Source organism: Mirounga leonina, unplaced genomic scaffold (genome assembly GCF_011800145.1).
Source record: "Mirounga leonina isolate KUSES-001 unplaced genomic scaffold, KU_Mleo_1.0 Mir_94, whole genome shotgun sequence".
Classification (NCBI taxonomy): Eukaryota; Metazoa; Chordata; class Mammalia; order Carnivora; family Phocidae; genus Mirounga; species Mirounga leonina.
In genome coordinates this window covers 7,085,671-7,110,578 of record NW_023270855.1, presented here as the reverse complement: position 1 = coordinate 7,110,578, position 24,908 = coordinate 7,085,671, and the positions used below count along the sequence as shown (strand labels likewise).

At 43.9% G+C, this 24,908-nt stretch overlaps 1 protein-coding gene across 7 annotated transcripts in view; it reads left to right on the top strand.

Annotated features, from left to right (window-relative positions):
• Nucleotides 1-22,655, top strand: part of HRH1 (histamine receptor H1) — a 78,579-nt gene extending 55,924 nt beyond the window's left edge. For all 7 annotated transcript variants that reach the window (XM_034998603.1, XM_034998601.1, XM_034998602.1 and 4 more), the window contains one exon: nt 19,741-22,655. In XM_034998603.1, coding sequence (XP_034854494.1) covers nt 19,776-21,239 — 1,464 coding nt within the window. In that variant the 5' untranslated portion in view covers nt 19,741-19,775 and the 3' untranslated portion in view covers nt 21,240-22,655. The remainder of the gene's footprint in view (nt 1-19,740) is intronic.
• The last annotated feature ends 2,253 nt before the right edge of the window (nt 22,656-24,908 follow it).

Genomic DNA, 24,908 nt, shown 5'->3' with positions numbered 1-24,908 from the left:
CCTCCTGATTCTCCTGAAAATCCCGTCCCCCATAAGAACTGTCACTGAGGTGGGTTAGGCTGCTTGCTGGAACCTGGGGTGCTCCAGGCTGAGCCTACCCATACTTGTGTTTCCTCCAAACATGTGGAGCCTCCAGTAGCCCCGGGAAATAGCAGGCAGTGAGAGGTGTGGAATCCTCAGCGCTTCCCGAGCCTGCCCGTGGCAGGTGAAAATGCGCCGGAGACAGTAAATTGCTTTCTGGTGTTTTATGTAGGGGACATGGTGCTGCTTTTACCCTTCTAGGCTTGGGCTGCCTCCTGTAAGCTTTGTTTGCCTCTACTGACTTTACCAGGTCGTGTGAGCTTAAGGAACAGACAAGTGGAGGGTAATTACCTGGGAAGGGTTCCCTGCTTCTCAGAGGGTCCCTTTTCCTAGCCGGTGTCCTTCACGATCCTGCTTCCCCGGGAGCAGGAAAGAGATGACCAACCCCTGACTCCTTGACTGAACTGAGAGGAGAAATCAAGGCAGATGGTGTCACTGGGGTTGCTGCTCCCTCAAGTATCTGGAGGTGGGAATATGTGTTTGTAAAAAAATGTAAAATGTAACAATTCAGTGCATGCCCTACTTCTACTAGGCACTCACATTCAATCTGCCTTGAATTCCCAGGAAGATTCCCTCTAAAGATCCCCTTCAGCTGAAGAATCCTTTCATGTTAGACACCCTACCCCGGAATGTTGCAAGGAGTTGCTTGGTCAGAACCTTTTTGATCTTACAAAACTGAACCTCTGTACCCATCAAACACCAACTCCCCATTCCGCCTTTCCCCAGCCCCTGCAACCATCACTCGACTTTCTCTCTATAAACGTGCTTTAACTATAGAACCACACAATATATGTCTTTTGTGACTGGCTATTTTACTTGGCGCAATGTCCTCTAGGTTCATTTTTGTTGTAGCAAGGGTCAGAATTTCCTTCCTTTTTGAGGCTGAATAATAAATATTCCATTGTAGGTAGAGACCATACTTGGTTTATTCACTCATTTGTTGATGGACACTTGGGTTGCTTCCACCTTTTGAATAATGTCACTGTGAACATCATTATATCAGTTTTTCCTTAAAATCGTCCATTAATCCTATATGCCAATGATTGTGTGGTTGTTTTGATGGCATAGGGCACTAACAGCCTCTCTTTAACACCTATGCCCTGGGCTCAGGAACTGGGGAAATAGCAAAGTAGCTGGAGGCAGGAGCCAGGGTGGGGGTGAAGGACAAGCCGGGGTTGGGCCAGGACAAGGAACCGAAACATGCTGCATATTCACAGCTGTAACTTCCCTGGATTAGGAAGGTTCTCTTGACAACCATTTATGAAGCAGATGCCCGTGTAGGAAAAAGATGGCAGGCTGACAGGAAGGTACAGTGGTCCAGGTTGCTGACTGCTGACATGCTCTGTAGCCAGGGCCAAATTACAAACAAGTCCAGGCAGAGCAAGTGGTACTCTCTACCCAATGTGGTGTCAAGGCATTGGGACGCATCCATCCTCCATCTCGAGACAACCCTACCTCTCCCTTCCAATCTAGGGGCCTCAGGTTCCACCATTCAAGCACATTAGACATGCAATAATAGTTGTCCAAATGTGTCAGAAAGGGCTTTCCCTTTACAGAGTCACTCTCTTAAAATGCAGATGTTCCTTAAAGAGCAATCTGAATTTTATAGCCGTAAGGACCTTTAGGGTTCCTCAAGCACAATTGTTATCAAACTGTATTCTGAGGGGTTTCTGGGGATTCTGGGACAAAGAGTGAGGGGAAGAGCCAAGCAGATGGGACTCTGGGACCTCCACTCCTCTCCTCCAACCAGAGCAACCTGCTTTTATATGATTATAAATTTTTGTAAGAACCAGTAGTTGTGCTACCAAGAGAACTGGTGGGAGGTTTGAAAGCCTCTGATCTAGGGGCGCCTGGGTGGCTCAGTTGGTTAAGCGACTGCCTTCGGCTCAGGTCATGATCCTGGAGTCCCGGGGTCGAGTCCCGCATCGGGCTCCCTGCTCAGCAGGGGGTCTGCTTCTCCCTCTGCCCTCTTCCCTCTCGTGGTCTCTGTCTCTCATTCTCTCTCTCTCAAATAAATAAATAAAATCTTAAAAAAAAAAAAAAGAAAAAAAGAAAGCCTCTGATCTAGTGAGACCCCCCTTGTTTAACAGAGGAGATCCAGAGAGGTTGAGAGAAGTATTCAAAGTCACACAGCAAATTCATTCAACAAATATTAACCAAACACCTACTATGAGCCAGGTGCACGGTAAACAAAGATGAGTGGACAAATCCTGTGCCATGAAGAGTGGGCTCTTCTTTCTAGGATGGCTCCTCTGCAGATTTGCAAAGGATGGGGACTGGATGCATGGGGAGCTGTCGGCAGGGAAGGGGACAACCTTCCCCCTACCCACAACATGTGCCTGCCAGATTATCCTCATACCCCACATCTGAGTGATGCCATCACTCTGGTACATGCCAAAAGGGACAGACGTGTTCTCGTTAGTAGACTATCCCCCCCACCCCATCATTCCATCCCTGATGAAGCCCTGTGATATGCATACCTACTGCGCACCAAGCAGAGCTGGCAGATGAGGCTGTCAGACTGATGAGGACATGGCTTCTGCTGCCGAGGAGCTTCCTAGAAGGAAGGTGTGCTGGCAAATGCCACGGGGAGGTGGATCCAGGTGGCAGCAGGGCCCCTCCCATCCCAAACTGGGGACCTATGGCCCCCACACTCTTTTATTAGCTCTGATCATTTTCTTGTAGAACCCTTAGGATTTTCTAGATACAAGATCCTGTCATCTGCAAATAGAGAAGTTTGACTTCTTTTCAAGTCTGCGTGCCTTTATTGCATTCTCATGCCTAATTGCTGGGCTGTCTTTAACTTCATTTATTTTTGATTAGGCAAGAACCAGGCCTGGCTGGGGTCAGAGGGAGGGACTGACTACCCTTTGGAGGGCTAGCAAGACATAGCCGTGTGAGTGCCAGGGCCGATCTTTCAAGCTCCACTGTGACATGAGCTCCCAGGCTAATGAGCAGAGGGGAGAACACTGGGAAATGCTTTTCTGCAGCACTCGTAGCTGGAGCATATTTCTAGAGCATTCAGTAACTGTTTATTGAGCAACTCCCTGGTTCTTGGGGCTGAGGACACAGAGATGACTCAGACTTAAATTTGGCACCTCAGGTCTAATGAAAAGTCTGGTCAGTAATTAAGGAATTACAACCATCTTGACAGGGGTTACAACCGAGGTCTGTACAAAGTTCAGAAAAACCCTAGAGAAGGAAGCCAATGAACTCTGTCTGGTGGAACTGAGAAAGTCCTAGAGGAAGTGACATCAGAGCTGGTTGTAAAGAATTAATTGAATGTGTTGTCAGGCTGAGAGGGAAGGAACAGGCAGCCCAGGCAGAGAGAACAGCATTTGCAAAGGTATGGGGGTGTGTGAGAGCCAGGTCTGTGGAAGCAACGTGGAGTCCCAGAAGAGGAGGCTACATGGGAAATTGGGTCCATCCCGATGGAAACGGTTCTTGTGCGAGGTCAAAGGTTTTAACATGCCACCGCTTGGCACTGTCCCTCGGTTTCCAGAGTGGAATCTGTTTTTGAATGCTTGTCTCTTGGGCTTCTGTGGTGCTGATTGGAGTAGTTTACAGGAAAAGAAGAGAAAGCACCGGGAAAGCAAAGTAGATTTCTGTTAGAAATGCAAGGTGTCGGGTGCCTGGGTGGCTCAGTCGGTTAAGCGACTGCCTTCAGCTCAGGTCATGATCCCAGGGTCCTGGGATCGAATCCCACATCGGGCTCCTTGATCTGCGGGAAGCCTACTTTTCCCTCTCCCCCTCCCCCTGCTTGTGTTCCCTCTCTCTCGCTGTGTCTCTCTCTGTCAAATAAATAAATAAAATCTTTAAAAAAAAAAAAAGAAATGCAAGGTGTCTTCAATAGATCAGAAAGATTGGAGTGTGGATGGGAGAAAGAGTAAAAGTGGGAACCAATGCAAACTACAGTTTTCAAGAGGAGAGGGAGAGATTTGATGGCAAGCTGCTGACACGGGAAGTGGCACATTAGGGTAACAGATGGGACAAGAGGTGCTTTAGGTTTTATGTGGGTTTTTTGGGGTTTTTTTTTGCCTGTTTAAGAGTCTTCAGGAAAGGTTTAAGTTATTTTCCATCTGTTTTCTTCTTGGATGTTGGACTTGAATTTCTTCTGAATGTAGTACCATGGTTAGACTGGACACAAGACAGCCCAGTTTCATTTGGGTTACCCTTGTATTATACAGAGGGGGGTAGTCCTGTGTATCCTATTGTGGCCCAACAGCAATAGCAAGCCATTAGAGTTTCCGTAGGAGAAAGAGGTGATTAGATGTGTGGTTTTTAGCAAGATTATCTGACTGCTGCATGTAGGATGGGCTGAGGGAACCCAGATCAGAATCAGGATGCTGTTTGGAAGCTGTTAAACAGTTGAGCAGAGATATTATCAAAGTCTGAACCAGAACAGCAGTGGCACAAATGATCATTATCTCTGCTTTTCAGTAATCTGTGGTGCAAATCTTAAAGCAGCTCTAAGTATGAGCGGGCAGCCACTGGGAAGGAAGTTCTCTTTAAGTGTGAGGTAGTTCAGATCTTAATCATATCCTAAGGCCTTAGATTGTCTTTGAGTAAATACACACCCAAAAAGAAGTTATTTAATTAGCACAGGGTTTCACCTGTGAGACTCACCTGTCGCTTCTGCGGTGCTTAGAGAGATCTAGACAGGACCACTTTCTTTTTGCTCTGTTGACTCACTCCTACCCTCCAGGAACTTTCTCTCTGGGAATTTATAGAGTCTGTCCTTACATTTGCCAAAGGAAGCAGCCAGGAGTAAGGTTTGCTGTCAGTCACTGGGGAGATGGTTGCTGTTGGCACTGGCCAATTAACCAGCAGGACAGAAAGTTCTCGGACCAACAAGGACACAGCCCCAGCTTTCCCAAAGGCACATTGGAACAGGGGGAGAAGTGGGAGTCTTACTCATGTTTCCATCTCCAGCAGCGTGGCCTAGCATAACACCTGGTACTACGTTATTGCTTAATTAATAGTTCCTGAATATATTAATGAATTAGCATAGCATGAAACCCTAAAAATGGTCATGTTGGGTTAGCACTGTGATGTGTTAAAGAAAGAATTCTTCCATTCACTCATTCATCACTCACTGAGTTCCTCTTACCATTCAGCTTTGGGCTAAGCGATGGTTCACAGTCTTGGCTGCATCTGGAGAGTTTTCAAAAATCCTGATAATCAGATCACACTTCATACCAAGAAAATCAGAATCTTGTCTGAGGGTGGGAGCCAGACATTAGTATTTTTTTTAAAGATTTATTTATTATTTATTAATTTGGGAGAGAGTGAGCGAGAGAGCACTAGCAGGGGTGGAGAGAGAGGGACAAGCAGACTCCCTGGTGAGCCGGGAACCTGATGTAGGCCTTGATCTCAGGACCCTGGCAGACGCTCAACTGACTGAGCCACCCAGGCGCCCCTAGGATTTTTTTTTTAAAACTCCCCATGGGATTCTAACATGCAGCCATGGTTAAGAACCTCTGGGCTAGGTTCTGAAATAATAGTTGACTATCATATTTCTCCTGCCCTTGTAAGGGTCAAAGTCTAAGTGAAGGATACCTGAATTCATTCATTCATTCATTCATTCATTCAGTCAGTCAGTAGAATACAGAGCATTAAATGCCTCAGTAGAAATATGGGGGATGCCTGGGTGGCTCAGTCTGTTGAGGATCTGACTCTTGGTTTCAGCTCAGGTCATGATCCGGAGGTCGTGAGATAGATCCCTGCATCGGATTCCTCGCTCAGCAGGGAGTCTGCTTGAGATTCTCTCTCTCCCTCAAATAAATAAATAAATCTTTTAAAAAAAAATAGAAATATGGAAACAATACTGTGGGAACCCAGAGGAAGGAGAGCTTAGATGTATCTAAAGATATAGGAAAACTTCAAAGAAGAAGGAACTTTTAAGATGAGTTTTGTATGATAAACAGAAATTCAGGGGTGCCTGGCTGGTTCAGTCAGAAGACCATGCGACTCTTCACCTTCGGATAACAAGTTTAAGCCCCACATTGGAGGTAGATGACTTAAATAAATAAATAAATAAATAAATAAATAAATAAATAAACTTAAAAAAAAAAGGTAGGTCATCATCCTCCTTCCTTCTTTCTCTCCTTCCCTTCCCGCCTTCCTCCCTTCTTCCTCCTTTCTTCCCACTTCTTTTTAAAGATTTATTGAGGGGCGCCTGGGTGGCTCAGTCATTAAGCAGCTGCCTTCAGCTCAGGTCATGGTCCCAGGGTCCTGGGATCAAGCTCCGCATCGGGCTCCCTGCTCGGCAGGAAGCCTGCTTCTCCTTCTCACACACTCCCTGCTAGTGTTCCCTCTCTCGCTATCTCTTTCTCTGTCAAATAAATAAAATCTTTAATTAAAAAAAATAAAGGTTGATTGATTTTAGAGAGCATGCACAAGCAGGGGGAGGGGCAGAGGGAGAGGGAGAGGGGGAGAGAAAGAGAGAGAAAGAAGCAGACTCCCCACTGAGCTCAGACCCTGAGATTATGATCTGAGTCGAAATCAAGAGTCGGATGCTTAGCCGACTGAGCCACCCAGGTGCCCGGCTTCCAGTCTTCATTATCAACCTTTATCAACCATCCCCCTCTTTCTTCTTCTCATTCTTCTCACCTGGTTGTTGTGGGCAGGCTCTGAAGTAGGCCCAGAAGGAGAGAGTCATATACAAAAATGAGGTCCCCACTCCAAAGGCACATCCTTTTCCAGGAGGAGGGAATAACATGTGCAGAGCCCAAAGGCTGAAAGAACCTGAGGGGTCTGGGACCAGTGACTTCATGTTTACTGGAGTATAGTGGGTCAAACATGAAGGAAATATCATGCCAGCCATCTAAAGGGTTTGAACTTTTCCTTAAAGGCATTTGGGAGCAAAACAATCTCGGGCAGTGCTTACCACATTTTAGGTGGTACCTGAACTGACTATAAATTGTAAACAGTCGTGGCGTTGATTAATATTGACTCACATTGGTTTTCGATTCTTTTGATTACCTGCAGGAGAGTCTCAATTTGGTGCTGGTAGATCTTTAATACCTATAAGTACTCATGTTTTTGTTTTGTTTTGTTTTTTTAATGAAGAGCCTTCCTCAAAATATCTGGCTAGAATTTAATCACCTTGTTTTGTTGTCATCGTATTTATTCTTATGGAAAGCTTCTATAGATGACAAAAAACAGATGACTGGCTTCTTATATGTTATAGTAAAATAAACTTAAGCTTAAAAAAAGTGGATCTGTTAAAAATATATATAAAGGAAATGATGGCATAAGAAACACATAGATCCAGCAAAGATTATAATGGGAGTAGGTAAATAACTGGAGGGGAGATCCAATTCATCAATTTTCCTTCTATGGGTCATGCTTTTGGTGTCAAGTCTAAGACCCTTTTGCTTAGCCCTGGACCCTGAAGACTTTCTCTGAGTTTTTCTAAAAGTTTTATGGTTTTACTTTTTACATTTAAGTCTGTGAACCATTTTGAGTTAATTTTCTTAGGTTCTGAGTGAGGTTCAGTTTTTTGCCTATGGACGTCCAACTGGTCCAGCACCATCTGTTGAAAATGCCCTTTCCCCAGTTAAATTGATTTTGCACCTGTGTTAAAAATCTCTTGGGCATATTTATGCAGGCCTGTTTCTTGGTTCTCTATTCTGTTCCATTGTTCTGTGCCTACCCCTCAACCAATACTATAGTCTTGATTACTGCAGCTATGTAATAAGTCTTGAAATCAGATAGCCTGATTTCATTTTATTCATTTTATTTTTCTTTTGAAAAATCATGTAGCTATTCTAGCCCTTTGTCTTTCCATATAAATTTTAGAATGGTCTCATCCATATCTATAAGACACCTTGCTGAGATTTGAACAGGAATTGCATTAAATCTGTACATCAATTTGGGGAGAGTTGACACATTTACTATGCTGAATTTTCTACTCCGTGAACACTGTATATCTCCCCATTTATTTAGATCTTTTATTTCTTTCATCAGCATTTTGTAGTTTTCAGCATTAAAAAAATAAGAAGCAGACTCCCCACTGAGCTCAGACCCTGAGATTATGATCTGAGTCGAACAAGTCTTGTACGAGTTCTTCTGAGAATGTATTGATTTCTCTTCGCTTCCTAAGGGTATTTTCACCGAGTGTGAGATTCTGGGTTGACATTTCTTTTCCTTTGGCTTCTGAAATATTATGTCACTTCCTTCTCATCGCCACATTTTCTGATGAGAAATCTACTGTCATTCTCATTATAGTAAGGTGTTTTTCTCTGGCTTCTTTCAAGATTTTTTTTCTTTAGTTTTCCAAAGTTTAATTATTATGTGTCCTGGTGTGGGTTTTAAGAGGAGGTTATCCTGTTTGAGGTTCACCCAGCCTCTTGATGAAGGTTTATGTCTCTTACCAAATTTATGAAGTTTTCTTCCAGTACCTTTTCATCCGCACACTCTTTCTTGTCAACTTCCAGCACTATGCCCACGTGAGTGTTAAGTCTTTTGTTATATAGTCCCACAGATCTCTGGGACTCTGTCCTTTTTTTTTTTAGCTTCCAGTCTATTTTCCTTCTGATGTTAAGTTTGGGTAATTTCTATTGTCCTGTCTTCCAGTCCACTGATTCTTTCCTCTGTTCCCTCCATCTTGATGTTGAACCCAACCATTGAGTTTTTATTTTAGTTACCAGATGTTTTGGTTCTAAAATTTCCATTTGGTTCTTCTTTTTTCTTCTATTTCTTTGCCCAGACTTTCTATTTTTTCCTTTGTTTCAAGGATGTTCCCATTTGCACATTTTAACCTTTTTATGATGGTTACTTTAAAGTGTTTGTTGGGTCATCCTTGCATCCCTGTCATCTTGGCGTTGGTATCTATTGATTACTTTAAGAAAAATTCTGTATGAGCTCTTCCCAGTTTTTCATATGAGAAATGATTTTCAACTGAAATGTGGGAATTTTAGATGGGCATTTGAGACTCTGGATCAAATATAAGTCTTCTGTTTTATCTGGTGTTATGAGACACTGCTCTGGGGAAGGGGAAACAACAGGCAGTGGGATGAGAGTGTGCCACCAGCTTATTACTTCCTGGTGGGGGTAGAAGTCCAGGTTCCCCCCTCAGCTTCTGTGACACCTGAAGGGGGAGGGGTCTTCATTACTCATGAGCAGGGACAAGTTCTGGCTCTCTACCAGGCCCCGGGAATAACTCCCTGGCTGAGAGGGGTAGAGGTGCCTCCTTACTGCTCCCCCATGTGGCCTCTATTGACTCTGGGGGGTGGGGTGCAGGGCTTATCTCTACCTGATGAGGATGAAAGTCCTTAATAGGGACCGTAGGGACACCTCCCCAGCAGGAGGGTTGGGTCACCTTGTATTCTGACAAGGGCGGAAGTCTTGGCTCCACTCAGCCTCTGCTAGCCAGGATCAGAATGGGACTCTAGTGTTTTCTGTGGTGTTTGGCTGCAAGCAGACCAGTTTTAGTCTAAAAGTTTCCTCTTTTGCTAGGCTGCCCCTTTTCTGGTCCTTCGGCTAGACACAGCAGACTTTTGTTGGGGCTTTTTAATTTTTTTGTCTGTACCCATTAGTGTTTCTGAACTGCCAAGCTTTGTAGCTCAAAGGCTCAGATAATATATGGCAAAATAAAAACCCAGGGAACTCATCACTGTGTCATTCTTTGGGTCCTGGGATTCCTAGCTGGTCTGCTTTTGCCTCTCCACCTTTTAGAGTTGTCTTATGTTTGTTTTAAATATAGTGTTCGGGGCACCTGGGTGGCTCAGTCGTTAAGCGTCTGCCTTCGGCTCAGGTCATGATCCCAGGGTCCTGGGATCGAGCCCCGCATCGGGCTCTCTGCTCAGTGGGAGGCCTGCTTCTCCCTCTCCCACTCCCCCTGCTTGTGTTCCTTCTCTCACTGTGTCTCTCTCTGTCAAATAAATAAAATCTTAAATATATATATATATAGTGTTCAGGGTTGGTTGGTTTTTTTTTTTTTATTGTACTTAGCAGAAAAAATAGGGAAAAGTACCTGTACTCAATCTTCCCTGAAACAGATGTCTCAGTATGTTTTAAAAAGTCTCCAGGTAGCCAATGTTAAAACCACTGGTATAGGCCATGAATTCCATGAGCACTGGGGTTGTGTCTATCTTTCACCTATCATAACATCTGTGCCTGATGCCTCAATAAGGAGTTTTTGAATGGATGGATCAGTGGAGGGAAAAGAGGATGGATGGATGGGTGGATGGGTGGATGGATGGATGGATGAATGGATGGATGGATGGATGGGTGGATGGATGGATGGATGGATGGGTGGATGGGTGGATGGGTGGATGGGTGGATGGATGTGGATGGGTGGATGGATGGATGGATGGATGAACGGATGGATGGGTAAATGAATGCATATAAGAATGGAACGAGCAGCCAGACTGATTCACTCTCACCTATGCTCCTGTACACACATACCTCAGTCTAGAGACAAGCCTGGCCCCAGTACCAGTAGGAGGCTTGGCCAGCAGGTGGCGCCGAGGAGCCCCAGGTGTGGTGCTGGGATGACTGCTGCACAGTCCGGCAGGGGGTCACTTGACTGAAGGGGACAGATATTAAAGAGACTCCCAGTCACCTAGGAGCTCTCTCTTGTAAGCATCTCATCTGCCTCTCCTTTCTCTTCTACCAGCTCTTTTACTTACTTCAATATCATACATAATTCTTTTTTTCTCAAGAAGGAAACAGCCTGGATAACTTTGGTCTTTGAAAGTGCCTTTCTCAAGGCTTAATCTCAGGGAATTTGGAACAAAAATAAAGCATTATTCATTGTGTCATGAAATGATATGTGTGTATATGCTGGGCCTGGTGTTGTCTAAAGTGTCCTTGTCAAATGTTAGCGCAGTTGTTCATAGTTCCAGTGCCGTGAAATCTTTATTTAAAACGTGTATTTACTTCTCTTTCTTTCTTACTGTAGTGAAAAGGTGGGTGGGTTAGGGCAGGGGGTCTGAACCCCTTCAAATAGCCTAGAAGGTGGGTGTCACTTGGGCCATTAAGGGACTTGTTCTTCAGTCATCTTTGGATCTTAGTGCAGGGTACCAAGCCCTATAAACTCCAGAAGCCTCTGTTTCCACATCATTAAAATGGGGGCAAAAAATAATTCCTTTATCATAACTGGCACTGTGAGGATTCAATGAATAACATGGAAACCCTGCCAGCCCAATGCTGGTATGTAGGAAGCCTTTGAAATACTATTTTTCTTCTCATTCGTTGCTTTTCAATGTCAGAGGGTAAGAGAGAATGGAGCTGGGCTTTTTATACTTCTTTTGTTTGCCATTTAGTGATAATTATCCTTCAGCTTCCCATTCCTGGCCTAATTTCAAAATCCCAGCCTGTCACACCAGGGGTGGGGCTTGGGAAGAGCAGATAAACAAGTCCAACCTCCCAAACTCTTAGGCCAAATTATAAAATGAGAGAGGATCATGGAAGCACAGGAGGGAAGAGTTGATGTAGCTAAGTCATGTCCACTCTTCAGCTGCTAAGGATTAAGAAGTTATATGTAACATCTCACTGTGCCCCCATCTACAAGAAACCATGTTATCTAAAACTTAGTCCAGCTAAAGCTGTCTTTCTGCTAAGCAACTATTTTGCTTTTATTCAAATGACACTAGAATCTTGTAATTGATCCTGTTTTTCCTCTTTGCTCTGGCTCCTGGGAAGCTCGGAGTCAAAATTGTGACCCAACTCCAGTGGCTCTTTAGGATCTGCCCTTAGTTTCAGCCTTATTTGCCTAACACTCCTTTATTTCCCTTAAAAAAAATTCTAGTGCCTGGAAAGTATTTTAGGGAGCAATACAGGTTTTTAAAACAGATAGAAGTCTGGAAACCTAGACAGCCTCTTGCTTGGACCACTGAATTTCTTTTTAATCAACTTTTTTTACTATAATCTATATACCACAAAATTCACCCATTCTGAGTAAATCATACAATTCAATTATTGTTAGTAAATGTCCAGAGTTGTGTAATCATCATCAGAATTCAATTTTAAGACATTGCCATCACTCCCAAAGACTCCTTCCTGTTTCCACCCCCTGTCTCAGGCAACCACTAATCTACTTTCTGTCTCTATGGATCTCCTATTCTGGACTTTTCCTGTACATGGAATCATACAATGTGTTGCCTTTTGTGTCTAACTTCGTTTATGTGCATGATGTTTTTGCAGTTCATCCATGCTATAGCATGTATCAGTACTTTGTGTTTTTTTTTTAATTGCCAAAAATATTCCATGGCATGGATATGCCATATTTTGATTATCCATTCATCAGTTGATGAATATCTGGGTTGTTTCCACATTTTGGCTATTATCAATAATACTAGAAACATTCACATACAAATTTTTGTGTGGACGTATGTCTTCCATTCTCTTGAGTAGATATCTAGGTATAGAATCACTGGTTATTATGGTAACTCTATTTAACTGTTTGAGGAACTGCTGGACTTTTCCACAGTGGCTGCACCATTTTACATTCCCACCAGCAGTATAGGAGGATCCTAATTGCTCGACATTCTCATCAATTCTTATTATTGTCTGTCTTTTAAAAGTATAGTCATCCAGTGGATGTGAAGTGGTATCTCATTGTGGTTTTGATTTGCATTTTCCTGATGACTAATGATGTTGAGCATCTTTTCATGAGCTTCTGAGCCATTCTTATACCCTCTTTTGTGAAACATCTATTCAGATCCTTTGCCCATTTTTAGATTGGGTTATTTGTCTTATTACTATTGAGTTGGAAGAGTTCTTTACACATTCTGGATACATCAGACATATGATCCAGCAGATATATGAGGTACAGATATTTTCTCCCATTCTGTAGCTTCTTACTTTCTTCTTACTTTCAAAAGTGGTGCTTTTTGAAACACGGGAGTTTTGGGATGCCTGGGTGGCTCAGTCGGTTAAGCGTCTGCCTTTGGCTCGGGTCATGATCCCAGGGTCCTGGGATGGAGTCCCACATCGGCTTCTTGCTTAGCAGCAAGGCCGCTTCTCGTCCTGCTTGTGCACTCTCTCTCTGACAAATAAATAAGTAAAATCTTAAAAAAAAAAAAAAAAAGAGGGAGAGAGAGAAACACAGGAGTTTTAAATTTTGACAAAGTCCTACTTAATTTTCTCCTTTATGGGTTGTGCCTTTGGCGTTGTGTCTGAGAAATCTTCAGCTAACTCAAGATCTCAAAGCTTTTCTCCTATGATTTCTTCTGATTGTTTTAAGATGTTTAGCTGTTATGTTTAGGACTATCGTCAATTTTGAGTTGATTTTTGTGTATGGTGTGAGGGGGAAAGGTCTAGATCCATCTTTGCCCATGGAGAGGTCAGTTATTCCAGCACAGGTCATGGCATTTGTCCCAGGCCTCGTTACATCCCTTCCTCTACTTCAGTGTGCCTGCATATGAGCAACACTGCCCCTCAATGGCAGCCACAGCTCCCCCCCACCCTTTCTTGTCACTTCAGTTCATGAGACCAACAGACTGTCTTGGCTGCACAACCCCCATCCCAGTTTTCCAGAAGAGAGAATGGGACTTAGCCCTTCTGGGTCAGATGACATCCTCCAGTCCAATCACATGACTAGGGATCAGGTTTACATGGTATAGATTTGGCTGCCAGGGTCTACCCCTAGCTGGATGATGGTTCTCCGAGAAGGAAGCTTGTGAGTTGGACAGATTCCCCAAAAGGAGTCTATCCCAGGGTCATTATCTTGTATTCAGCATTCCAGATTCCCTATGAACTAGCTTAACATCTCCAGCTCGGAGCTCACAGGTCATGTCCTCAAAATCTGTTTTTTCTTGACCTGTGTTCAATTGTTCAAGAAAACAAAACAACTAAATAAGTGACATTATAAAAACTAAAAGATTCCATGTAGAAATCCAGCTTTTATGCTTCATTTAAAAAATAGGCAGATCTGGGCCTGCAGCGGTTGGTGGCGTCTGAGCTAGAGCTAGAGCTGTCCTTTTCAGACAGAATATACTCTCCAGCTTGCCCCAGTCCCCGCCACTCCCTCTCGCTCCACACTCAGTCCCCTGTTCTTATTAGCTTTCCCTCCCTGACTCTGTAGAAAGTGTATCTCCACCCCCAGAAAAATCTTCAGGGCCACTCTGCCCACAAGGACATCTACCTCTTGCATCTTACCCAGAGGCTAACTCTTAACCCAGCACTGCCCTACATTCAAGATCAGGCATGTTCCTGCAACACCAAGTCATAATGGGATTTTGCTATTTGCAGTCTGCTCTCTGCACCACAGCCGGTGGCATTGATAAGCCTGGGCATTTTATGGAAATTATGCCTTGGCCACACTCAGTGAGAATATTTGGGGTACTTTCATGCATGGTACCTCCTTCTCAGAATTAGAACAAAGAAACTAAGGTTCAGACTTACTTGACTAAAATAAACATCCAATGCAAATGATTCAGAGGGTAGAGCAGTTTGGAAGGAGGAGTGGTGGGTGAGGCAATGTATCAAGAAAGGAATCCCAAACTCTCACTTTTCACTAAAAAAAATAAAAGATGTGCTAAGAATGTGGAAGACCTTTCCTTAAAAATTTTTTTTCCCAATGGAATAAATCTATTTTATTTTGTTCTAAAAAATGAATGCAGGGTGCCTGGGTTGCTCAGTCGTTAAGCGTCTGCCTTCGGCTCAGGTCAGGATCCCAGGCTCCTGGGATCGAGCCCTGCATCGGGCTTCCTTCTCAGCGGGAAGACTGCTTCTCCCTCTCCCACTCCCCCTGCTTGTGTTCCCTCTCTCACTGTGTCTCTCTCTGTCAAATAAATAAATAAAATCTTTAAAAAAAATGAATGCAGTTAGGTCTTATTTTCCCTGTTATAAAACTGAGATGCTCTCATTGTTCATATCTTGGGAAATGCCAAAGATAATAAACATCACCCACCACCCAGAGGAAACCACTGTTAATATAACATAACAGAGACTCATCCTTATGCTAAACCTGGTAACAGAATTAACATCATCCTGGATAAACAATATCTGTTGTAAATTTAATTTCATCATAAGCATTTTTCCATATTACTAATGGTGCTCCATAAATGTGATGATCAGTGGCTGCATGATATTCTATTCTGTAGCTATCCCATAATATATTTAGTTCCCAGATGTTAGATTTCTTTCCTTTTATCGCCTATCATAAATGATGTCGCAATAAGCATCCTTGTGCATAAATCTGTATTCATGTTTTGGATTACCATGAGAGAAATTTCCAACAATAAAGTTTCCAGAAAAAAAAAAAAGTTAAATGAAGGTTATCAATATTCATCAGTAGCATAAATCTTACCTCCAGTTTTTGCTGGTTTAGACATCTTTGTTGAAAAATAAGCCTACACCTTCTGCAGTTAGATCCTTCTTCCTGTGTGTCCTGTTGCTCTTCATTTGTGTCTCGCTTCTTCAGAGCCCATCCAGTGAACGTCTGTTGAGCATCCCTCATGTACCTGCCCAGCACCAGCATGGGAGAATGGCAGTGAATGAAAAGGGGTGGCCCTGCCATAAAGGAGGGGGTGTCTCCTTGATGGCCATGGGTGCCTCCCGTCGGAAACAGAAATAGTGGACACTTTCCATGCCCCGGAGGTGCTCCCTGTTTAGTTAGGGACAATCAGCTAAAGAAAGAATGATAAGCTGGGTGATATCAAAGGGAAAGTTAGAAGTGTTGTGGGGACACAGAGGGGAGCAACTAAGAGCTTCAAGGCAAATGGTGCTCCATGAGGGGGAAACGGCACAAGCAGAAGCACAGAGGTGTAAAAGAGCTTTCTTACACCTTGTCCCCTAATGCCTTCCCTGACTCATCATTCCAACAATTCCCTCCCAATTCCTCGAACTTAGATCTGTACTTTTATTCTTTCTTTTCTTCATCCTTAAATTCCTCTTCCTTCCTCCTGGTGAGCCTCTATTCATCCTTCGAAGCCCAGCTCACACATCACTCCTTCTCCAGTGTTCTTCTTGCATGCTTCCCATGATGGAGAACTTACTATCTTTCAAGGCAATTCATTGCATTGTTAGATAACATCTATTTTTAGAAAGTCCTTTTTGACCTTGAGCATAAAGCTCAAGGCAGTTGAGGTGTTTATTCTTCAGTTAGACCTGTAGTTCTCAACTAAGGATCATTTTACCTCCCAGTGGATATCTGGCAATGTCTAGAGATATTTTTGGTTGTCACAACTGGGAAGAGGGGGAGGATGCTACTGGCACCTAGCAAGCAGAGACCAGGGATGCTGCTAAACAGCCAATAATGCACAGGACAGTCCTTCACAACAAAGAATTATCCAGTTCAAAATGTCAGTAGAACAAAGGTTGAGAAATAGATAGACTCAGGTTTGAATCTTGACTTCACCAGTCTCTTCCTAGCTGTGTGACCCTGAGTTGGTTGCTTCACCTCTCTGAGCCTGAGTTGAGCATTTCCTCATCTCTACCTTGGGGATCATCACAAGACCTCCCTATGGGCTTGTGGTAGGCATTTAATAACTGATATCTGAAAAGCCCAGGGCTTGGCTCCTTACTGTTGTAGCTGTTCCAGTCAGTATTCCCAAGGATATGGAAGAAACGTTGACTACCTTTATTTACTTGCTGGCACTTGGGCCTGATTGGATTAGACTATTTGTAATCACTCTGGAAAAGGTCCCGCTGCAGCTAATGGTTTTGGAATGGAGCCATTGCCTTAATTCAAAAATGATGGCTTGCTTGTACACTCTAGCCTCTTCGAGAAAAGGGATTCATTTCTGTGTGTCACCCGGTCCTCATTACCTGGGGATTAGCAGAGCTTTCCCACCCCACTGCCTCAAATGACCCTCCCAACAGCCCAGGGAGAGAGATAATGATGTTTTCCCTACTTTACAGGTAAGGAAATTCGAGGCATGGCTGTTTACCCAAGCTCCACACAGCCCAAGTGGCAGAGCCGGGGTGAGAACCCTCTCCTTCCATCACCTGTCCTCTAGGGACACAGTGCTATAACAAATCTACAGGTGCCCGCTTTTCTTCTCCAACTGCCCTGTCCAAAGTGCCTCATCTAGCTTCCATTCTCTCTTCTCAGAGCACACCCATCGCCCACACCATCTCTGTAGGCTTGGCCTTGATCCCAGAGAGAGCATCTCAGAACCTGCTGGGATCTGGGCAGCCTGAAGGGAGCATGGCCTCCTGTGTATCGTGAGGTGCAGTGAGGATCCCTGTCCCCACACAATTCCCACACTCAGTCTGACGTCCCTTTGGCATTTATAGAGAGAGAACCATTCAACGATCTGCTTTTCCAAAAGGCAGATCCCCGAGGGAGGGAAGAGCGCCTTACATGAATTATCTCACCGGGTGGGGCATGTTCGGGGATTGGATAAGAAGACCAGAGAGCAGGAACAGCATACGGGGCCTGTGACCCTGGCAGCCACACAGGCCCTGTGCTCAGGAGGGCCCCTGTCTCGGTTTCCTGTTCTGCTGTTGCCATCTTGAAATTCTTAGTAATTGTTTAATTTTTAATTTTACACGGGGCCCTGCAAATTACGTAGCCAGTCCCGAGCGGGATATGAGGTCGCCGTGGACACGGCTGCTCCTGCCACCCTTTTGGGGGCCTGCCCTGTGGGGCCCATTCTTCGGGGTTCTCTCAGGCTTCCTCCTCTTTCCCTGACACCCCGACCACCCCCACCCCGCCCCACCCCGCATTCCTCAGGAGAGGCAGCAGGTGGGGGTTGCAGTTGCCTTTCCAGGAATCCTTCCCAATTCCATGGCTTCAGAGGATAAAAGTGGATCCTCTTGCTTCTGAAGCAGCTCACTGAGCTGAAGGGAACCTTTCACCAGTAAATAGCTGTTGAATGAGTAAGTTCTGAACTGAGATGCTTCGCGGCACCTGCCTCTCACTCACTCACTCATCCATTTAAGGAGTATGTATTGATCGTTTGCTTTTATGTTTATGCAAACTAACACGTCTAAGCTACAGAGGAGAACACGTGATAAGGAATCGAGCTTACAGTGGTAGGTGAGGAGGATAAATGTATATATGCTACGTTAATTTCCCCCAACATCTTCCTATGAAAATTATTGATAAAATAGAGAAGTTGGAAGCATTGTACAGTGAACACCCATATATCTACCACCTGGGTTATAAATTAACATTTTGCTCTTCCTGCTTTATTATATGTCTGTTCCTTTATCCCTTCTTCTAACCAACTACCCACCCAACTTGTTTTTTGATTCATTTCAAAGTAAGCTGTAGACCTCAGTAGATTTCACCCCTAAACACTTAATATGTGACAGTAATTTTTAGTTCGGTGATCTCAATTCAATCGTCACAACTTTCCTTTTTTAGTCAAAAAGGAAAAGAATCAATGATTTTTATATTAAAAAATAATTTTCTGTCACATTGTTGAATGACAAATAGTATATGCAGAGTGAAAAGAGATTCTCGATCCCCCTCTGTGTGCAATGAGGCAAAGAGAGAAATGAGAAAATAGAACTGTCCTCAAGGCAACAAGGAAAAAAAGAGAAACGAGACACATCTGTAGCAGAGGGTGGTTGGAGCTACCTTGAGAATAGCAGCCTGTGGGAATGTTTGGGGGAAATGCTTCCTGCTTTCTCCCACCCAAAATCAAAAATAAAACTGAGATGAACTTCCCTAGCCTCTTTCCTCCTTCCTGGGATGGCTGCAGACTATTCCAAGGGGTGTGAGCTTGGTCAGGGCTGAAGGTGAAGCTGTGAAGTGCTGGTTTGGGATGTGGAAGTGGAGAAAGAGACAGGCTGAAGCTGTAGGTTTGGGGGCTATTATCCTCACAGAGCTGATGGCTGGGGCTGACAGGGGTGAGTGGGGAAGGCTCTCAGGCAGACAGTGGAGAGTGACAGGAGCAGAGAGCAGGACTGGGTCATAAGAGGAGAAGGCGATGCTGTTCAGAGGAGGCATACTGGAAGAAGCTGGAGGGTTGCTCTGATGGGCAGTTCAGAGCTGGAGGAGAATATGAAAAAATACCCAAAGCAGGACTCTAAACAGGATACCTGGAAAAGCCTTTAGAGATCACCTGCGCCACTTTTCACATTTGTGAGAAATGTGAGCAACACAGCCTGAGAGATCACTCAGAATACCAATGGCAGAGCTGGGGCAAAATCAATGCTATCCACATGATGCTTTTCCAACAAAGTAACTCAAGGGTTCCTCCCACAAGGATCAAATGCCGTAGGGTCTTGCTTTTTATCTGAAAAAGAATATCATACAAATTTAGTTTTCTTCTTAAGAATTTATCTGGCTTTGTCTCAATATGAAAGTAGTTTGTTTTTGCTAAATTTTTAAGAGAGATTTACACTCTGTTAGGGCTTCTCAGTTTTCTTCAAACTAGAGTGCCATATCCGGTGTAGACCAGTCATAATGCAGTCCACCTTCCCAGAACACATGCAACATGGGACTTATACAAACTTTGCCTTGCTTTTGCCCAACTCTCTGACTAGAATGTAAACTCCACGAGGGCAGAGATTTTTGTTTTGTTCACTGCTATATTCCCAGTGCCCAGAACAATGCCAGGAATTCACTAACTAGTCATTGAATAGGTGAAGAAATGAATGACTAAGGAAGAAGGGGATATAGACTGTCGGTAACCAGCAGTATCCACTGCCCTGAACAGCATACAACCCCAGTTACATCAACTTGATGGTACCAAGTGACTCTACTGATCTCCAAGGCGCTGACCTTAATCCTTGTGTCTTTCTTCCCAGGGAGGGAGCCACAGCTGGAGGCTGCTCTTGTGCCAATGACCCTTCCCAATTCTTCCGGCGCCTTCGAAGACAAGATGTGCGAGGGGAACAAGACCACCATAGCCAACCCCCAACTCATGCCCTTGGTGGTGGTCCTGAGTGCCATCTCCTTGGTCACAGTGGGACTCAACCTGCTGGTCCTATATGCCGTGCGGAGCGAGCGGAAGCTACACACTGTGGGGAACCTGTACATTGTCAGCCTCTCCGTGGCAGACTTGATCGTGGGAGCTGTCGTCATGCCCATGAACATCCTCTACCTCCTCATGTCCAAGTGGTCCCTGGGCCAGCCTCTCTGCCTCTTTTGGCTTTCCATGGACTACGTCGCCAGCACAGCATCCATTTTCAGTGTCTTCATCTTGTGCATCGATCGATACCGCTCTGTCCAGCAGCCCCTCAGATACTTGAAATATCGTACCAAGACCCGAGCATCAGCCACCATCTTGGGGGCCTGGTTTCTCTCCTTCCTGTGGATTATTCCTATTCTGGGATGGCATCACTTTATGTCACAGTCCTCGGAACACCGGGAAGACAAGTGTGAGACAGACTTCTATGATGTCACCTGGTTCAAGGTCATGACTGCCATCATCAACTTCTATCTGCCGACCTTGCTCATGCTCTGGTTCTACGCCAAGATCTACAAGGCTGTACGGCAACACTGCCAGCACCGAGAGCTCATCAATGGATCCCACCCTCCCTTCTCTGAAATTAAGCTCAAGCCAGAGAACCCCAAGGCAGGGGCCAAAAAACCAGGGAAGGAGTCTCCCTGGGAGGTTCTGAAAAGGAAGTCAGAAGATGCCCACGGAGAGCCTGTCTTGAAGCTACCATCCCAAGACCCAGGGGAGATGAAATCCCCAGGTGTCTTCGGCCAAGAGGAGGACAAAGAAGTGGACAGACTCCAGTGCTTCCCACTTAATACTGTGCAGGTGCAAACTGAGGCAGAGGGGAGTGGCAGGAGTTACGTAGTTTTCAACCAGAGCCAGAGCCCGCTTGGGATGGATGAACAGAGCCTGAACATGCCTGGGGCCAATGAGATGTCAGAGGATCAGATCCTAGGTGATAGCCAGTCCTTCTCCCGGACAGACTCAGACACCCCCACAGAGTCAGCATCAGGGAAAGGTAAACCTACAAGTGGGTCCAGCATAGGCCTTGATTACATCAAGTTCACTTGGAAGAGGCTCCGCTCACATTCAAGGCAGTATGTGTCTGGGCTGCACATGAACCGAGAACGGAAGGCCGCCAAACAACTGGGTTTTATTATGGCGGCCTTCATCCTTTGCTGGATTCCTTACTTCATCTTCTTCATGGTCATTGCCTTCTGCAAGAACTGTTGCAATGAGCGTGTGCACATGTTCACCATCTGGCTGGGCTATATCAACTCCACGCTGAACCCCCTCATTTACCCCTTGTGCAACGAAAACTTCAAGAAGACATTCAAGAAAATTCTGCACATTCGCTCCTAAGGGAGGCAACGAGAGGATGCAAACAAAGCAATGTTCCTGAAGAAAATGGAGGATGAAGCCCTGTGAGTTGCCAGGCACCTGGGCTTTCTGGAGTCAAAAAGAAAAGTCTTAAGGACTAGTAACTTGGAAAGTTCTTAGGTACCATTGGCAGAACAGCAGATGGCGGTGGTCAGCAGATAGATTGTGTACTCTGAGCAGAGAGCAGGATATTTCCAAGAGAATCAGATCTGGATGAGTTCTCCTGCTCCTCAGGAAGTGTGGGAGCCTCAGACTCTCATTGTAATTCAAGCTTGCAGACTGGAATTAATTGGAAACCGAAGGGACACGTGGGGAGAGTTTCACTGGTGAATTAGACGGAACTCTTAAGCCTTCCTGGAATGGAGTTATAGGACTGTGTAGAGACCTTACATATGCAGATAGATGCTGTCCCCTTCCAGGGGTCACCTTGATAGGCATGACAGCAATTCTATCGTGACTGTGGTCACTTCTTAGAACACCTCTCCTCTGAGCCCCTTCTACAGCTTTCTCAGAACCAGTGTCTGAACCACCTTGGAAATTCTGCCTTATTATTTCTCATTCACGCATATCTTAGAGTTAGTAGGAAATTATGAAGCTTGTACGTTCACTGTTTTCAACCCCCAATTCCTCTTGACTAGTAACAAAAAAATGATAAAAGATGGCCTCAAAAGAAAGAGGAAAAGGGTATTTTTTAACGGTTGCAAAATAAAAACAAAAAAATGTGAATGGAGAGAAGAAAGCCACGGTTCTTGAAGGCTGGGTTATGCTTATCTCATTGAAGCTCTATGACACCCCACAGCAGGAGGATGGTGTTACTAGAGGAGCAAATTGAGGTGTGGCAAGGTGAAATAAGGTGCCCAACATCACATAGTTGGAATGAAAACCCGGTGGGGTTCCAGCTTATTGTCACATGTTACCTCCAAATGGCAAAAATTTGTCCTGTTAAGTATACAACACATACACACACACACACACACACACACACACACTATTCCTGAAAGTGGTGGCAATTCTCAAAAGGATGTGTTGAGAGAAGGAATTGCTGACATAGAATATGCCCGAGGCTGCAGAAGGTGATACTTTGAAGGCACAGTGTGCATTTTTATCTGTGAGTTCTGCTGTGTTTGTTGAAGAAAAGTCATCATGTTCTTTTATAGGCACACTTTTTCAGTAGTTTCCCATGCCTTTCACTAGCAAAGGCATGGGAACATCCAGTTTTCCTTGGGTTTATATCGCAATCCGGTTGTGATTTATATTTTAAACCTTAATGCCAAACTGTCATATATGTAGAAAAATGTAGTGCGTGTAAAAGCTGATATTTTGTCTCTTGTGTTCCTGTTTGCATGATCTGTTAAAATGACAGATTTTTACCTACCTAAAATATGCTATTTGAAACTATACTGAGTTTGATTTATTTAATTCTACCTTTCTGAGTCTCTTCAACTGAGAAGATGTATTGAAATGTACTGTCAAATATTATGAGATCTGATATAGGGTTTCTCTTTGGTTTCTGGTCACATTTGTAAATGTCTTTAGAAAAGAACTTACTTTTTATAACAATCTTCACTCTCTGCTTGGCATCCCCTCAAAGCTCTTCTTGCTCAAAACTGGGGGAGCAAAAGAGACCTTTATACTGGTTTTAAAAGCTGCAGCTGGTCTGTTCCCAGGTGAAAAAACATTTCCCAAATGCCCCTTATTTATGTTGATAAATGGTTGAGACAACTAGTGAAGACAAGTGTTGATGAGCTCTGACTTTGGGTTGAAGAGACCTGGATTTGAATCTGACAAGAACAAGAAATGGTCAATATAAACTGTCAGAGCATAAAAAAAACGAGGCCTATGCATTATTGAATACAGTGTTTATGGTGTATGCAGAGTGTCTTGTACACAGTGGGGACTCATATATAATTTTAAAACATACTGAGCATACTATGTGCCAGGCCCCATGCTTTGCCACCATTATCTACTTTAACCTATACACCAATCTCATGAGGGAGATTTCTGTGTCTTTACAACTAGGTAAACTGAGTCACAGAGAGAAACTGAGGAATGGGAAGGCAGACAGAAAAGGAGAAGTAGAAAGTGGGGGACAGAAAGAGCATAAACCAAGTGGCATAATATTAATACACTCAAGAAAAATCTACATTCAAGAACATACTCTGTATTAATGTATTCAGAAGTTAAATATATTCAAAAGAAGAATAAACCATCCTTAGCTTTTGATAAATAGAAATTCCTTCAAATGATTTGTGAAGACCACATGAAAACCAGTCAACTACTGCATCACATAAATCTTTAAAAGCTTGTGAAACTGTTCCATCTAATAGAAATTGCTATAGATCTTAGAAGTTGGTAATGTTAATAAAGTGTTCATTCAGAAAATCCATTAGTTTGCAGATTGGCCATTTGATGAATTGGCCATTTGGCTACTTAGCTTGCAGAAAATTGCTGGTGTCTCTTTTGAAAATGGGCCTTCCAGAGGTAGATTTAAGTCCTAACACAGGATGAAAAGGATGCCGGGGCTCTTCTGGCTGGGATGCATTTTAAGTTCTGTAAAGAAGTAATGCTGTTAAGATCTAATTTGCCAATATGTCCTTCCACAGTTTCTTGGGCTTTCAAAGCCGAGGCTGTGCAGCTTATAGTTACCATTGTGGGGAGCATGTGCTCTCCTCAACTGAGCTGCAAGTCAAATGATGAAGGTGGATTAATCTGAATTGCTATGGTCTTGAATAAGTGTCATGGGCCCCATTGCCTTGCTGTGTCTGAGAACATTCTCTGCCTTTTTAAGGGTCCTGGTCTTGCATCTTTCATGATGCGCCATTATCTTGGTGCCCCAAGGCATGAGCATCAGTTCAAAAGCTCAGAGGAAAGCATCATCCTGTGTCTACCTCTGCTGCAATCAACCCTGAAGGGGGGTGGGGGCCAGATGTCACATGTGGTACAAACATGGCTGGAAGACCAACAGTTCCCAGAGAAGTGGAGTCATTGTGAGCTGGGCAGAAACTCCAAAAAGATGTTAATTATAAGGATCTTGAAGTCCAGCAGAGGTAACAAACTTATAAAGAACTAACTTCAACCCAGGCTCATATATGCCTAATAGAGGGAAGCCTAGAGGTGGATGGGTGTCATCCTACTGGGTATTTTAAAAACCAATTTTGTTACATTCAATATATACAGTAAAATGCACCCATTTAAAATGTAGAGATCAATGAGTTTTGACAGATGTATACACCCATGTCATCCCCATCTCAATCAAGATATAGAACAGTTCCATCAACCCAGAAAGTTCCTCATGCCCCCTCTACATCCCAGGCAACCACTGATCTGACTTCTAATCACTACAAATTACTTACGCTGATTCTAGAACTTTGCATAAATGGAATTATATGATATTCTTTTTTTTAATTTTGTCTACGATACCCACGTTTCAACTGGGTTTATCATTATCATCATCATCATTATTGAAGTATAGTTGACATACAGTGTTATATTAGTTTTGGGTGTACCATATAGTGATTTGACAGTTCTATGCATTACTCAAGGCTCACCATGGTAAGTGTAGTTACCATACAATGTGATTATAATATTATTGACTATATTCCCTGTGCTGTACTTTTCATCTCCATGACTTATTTCACAACTGGAATTTTG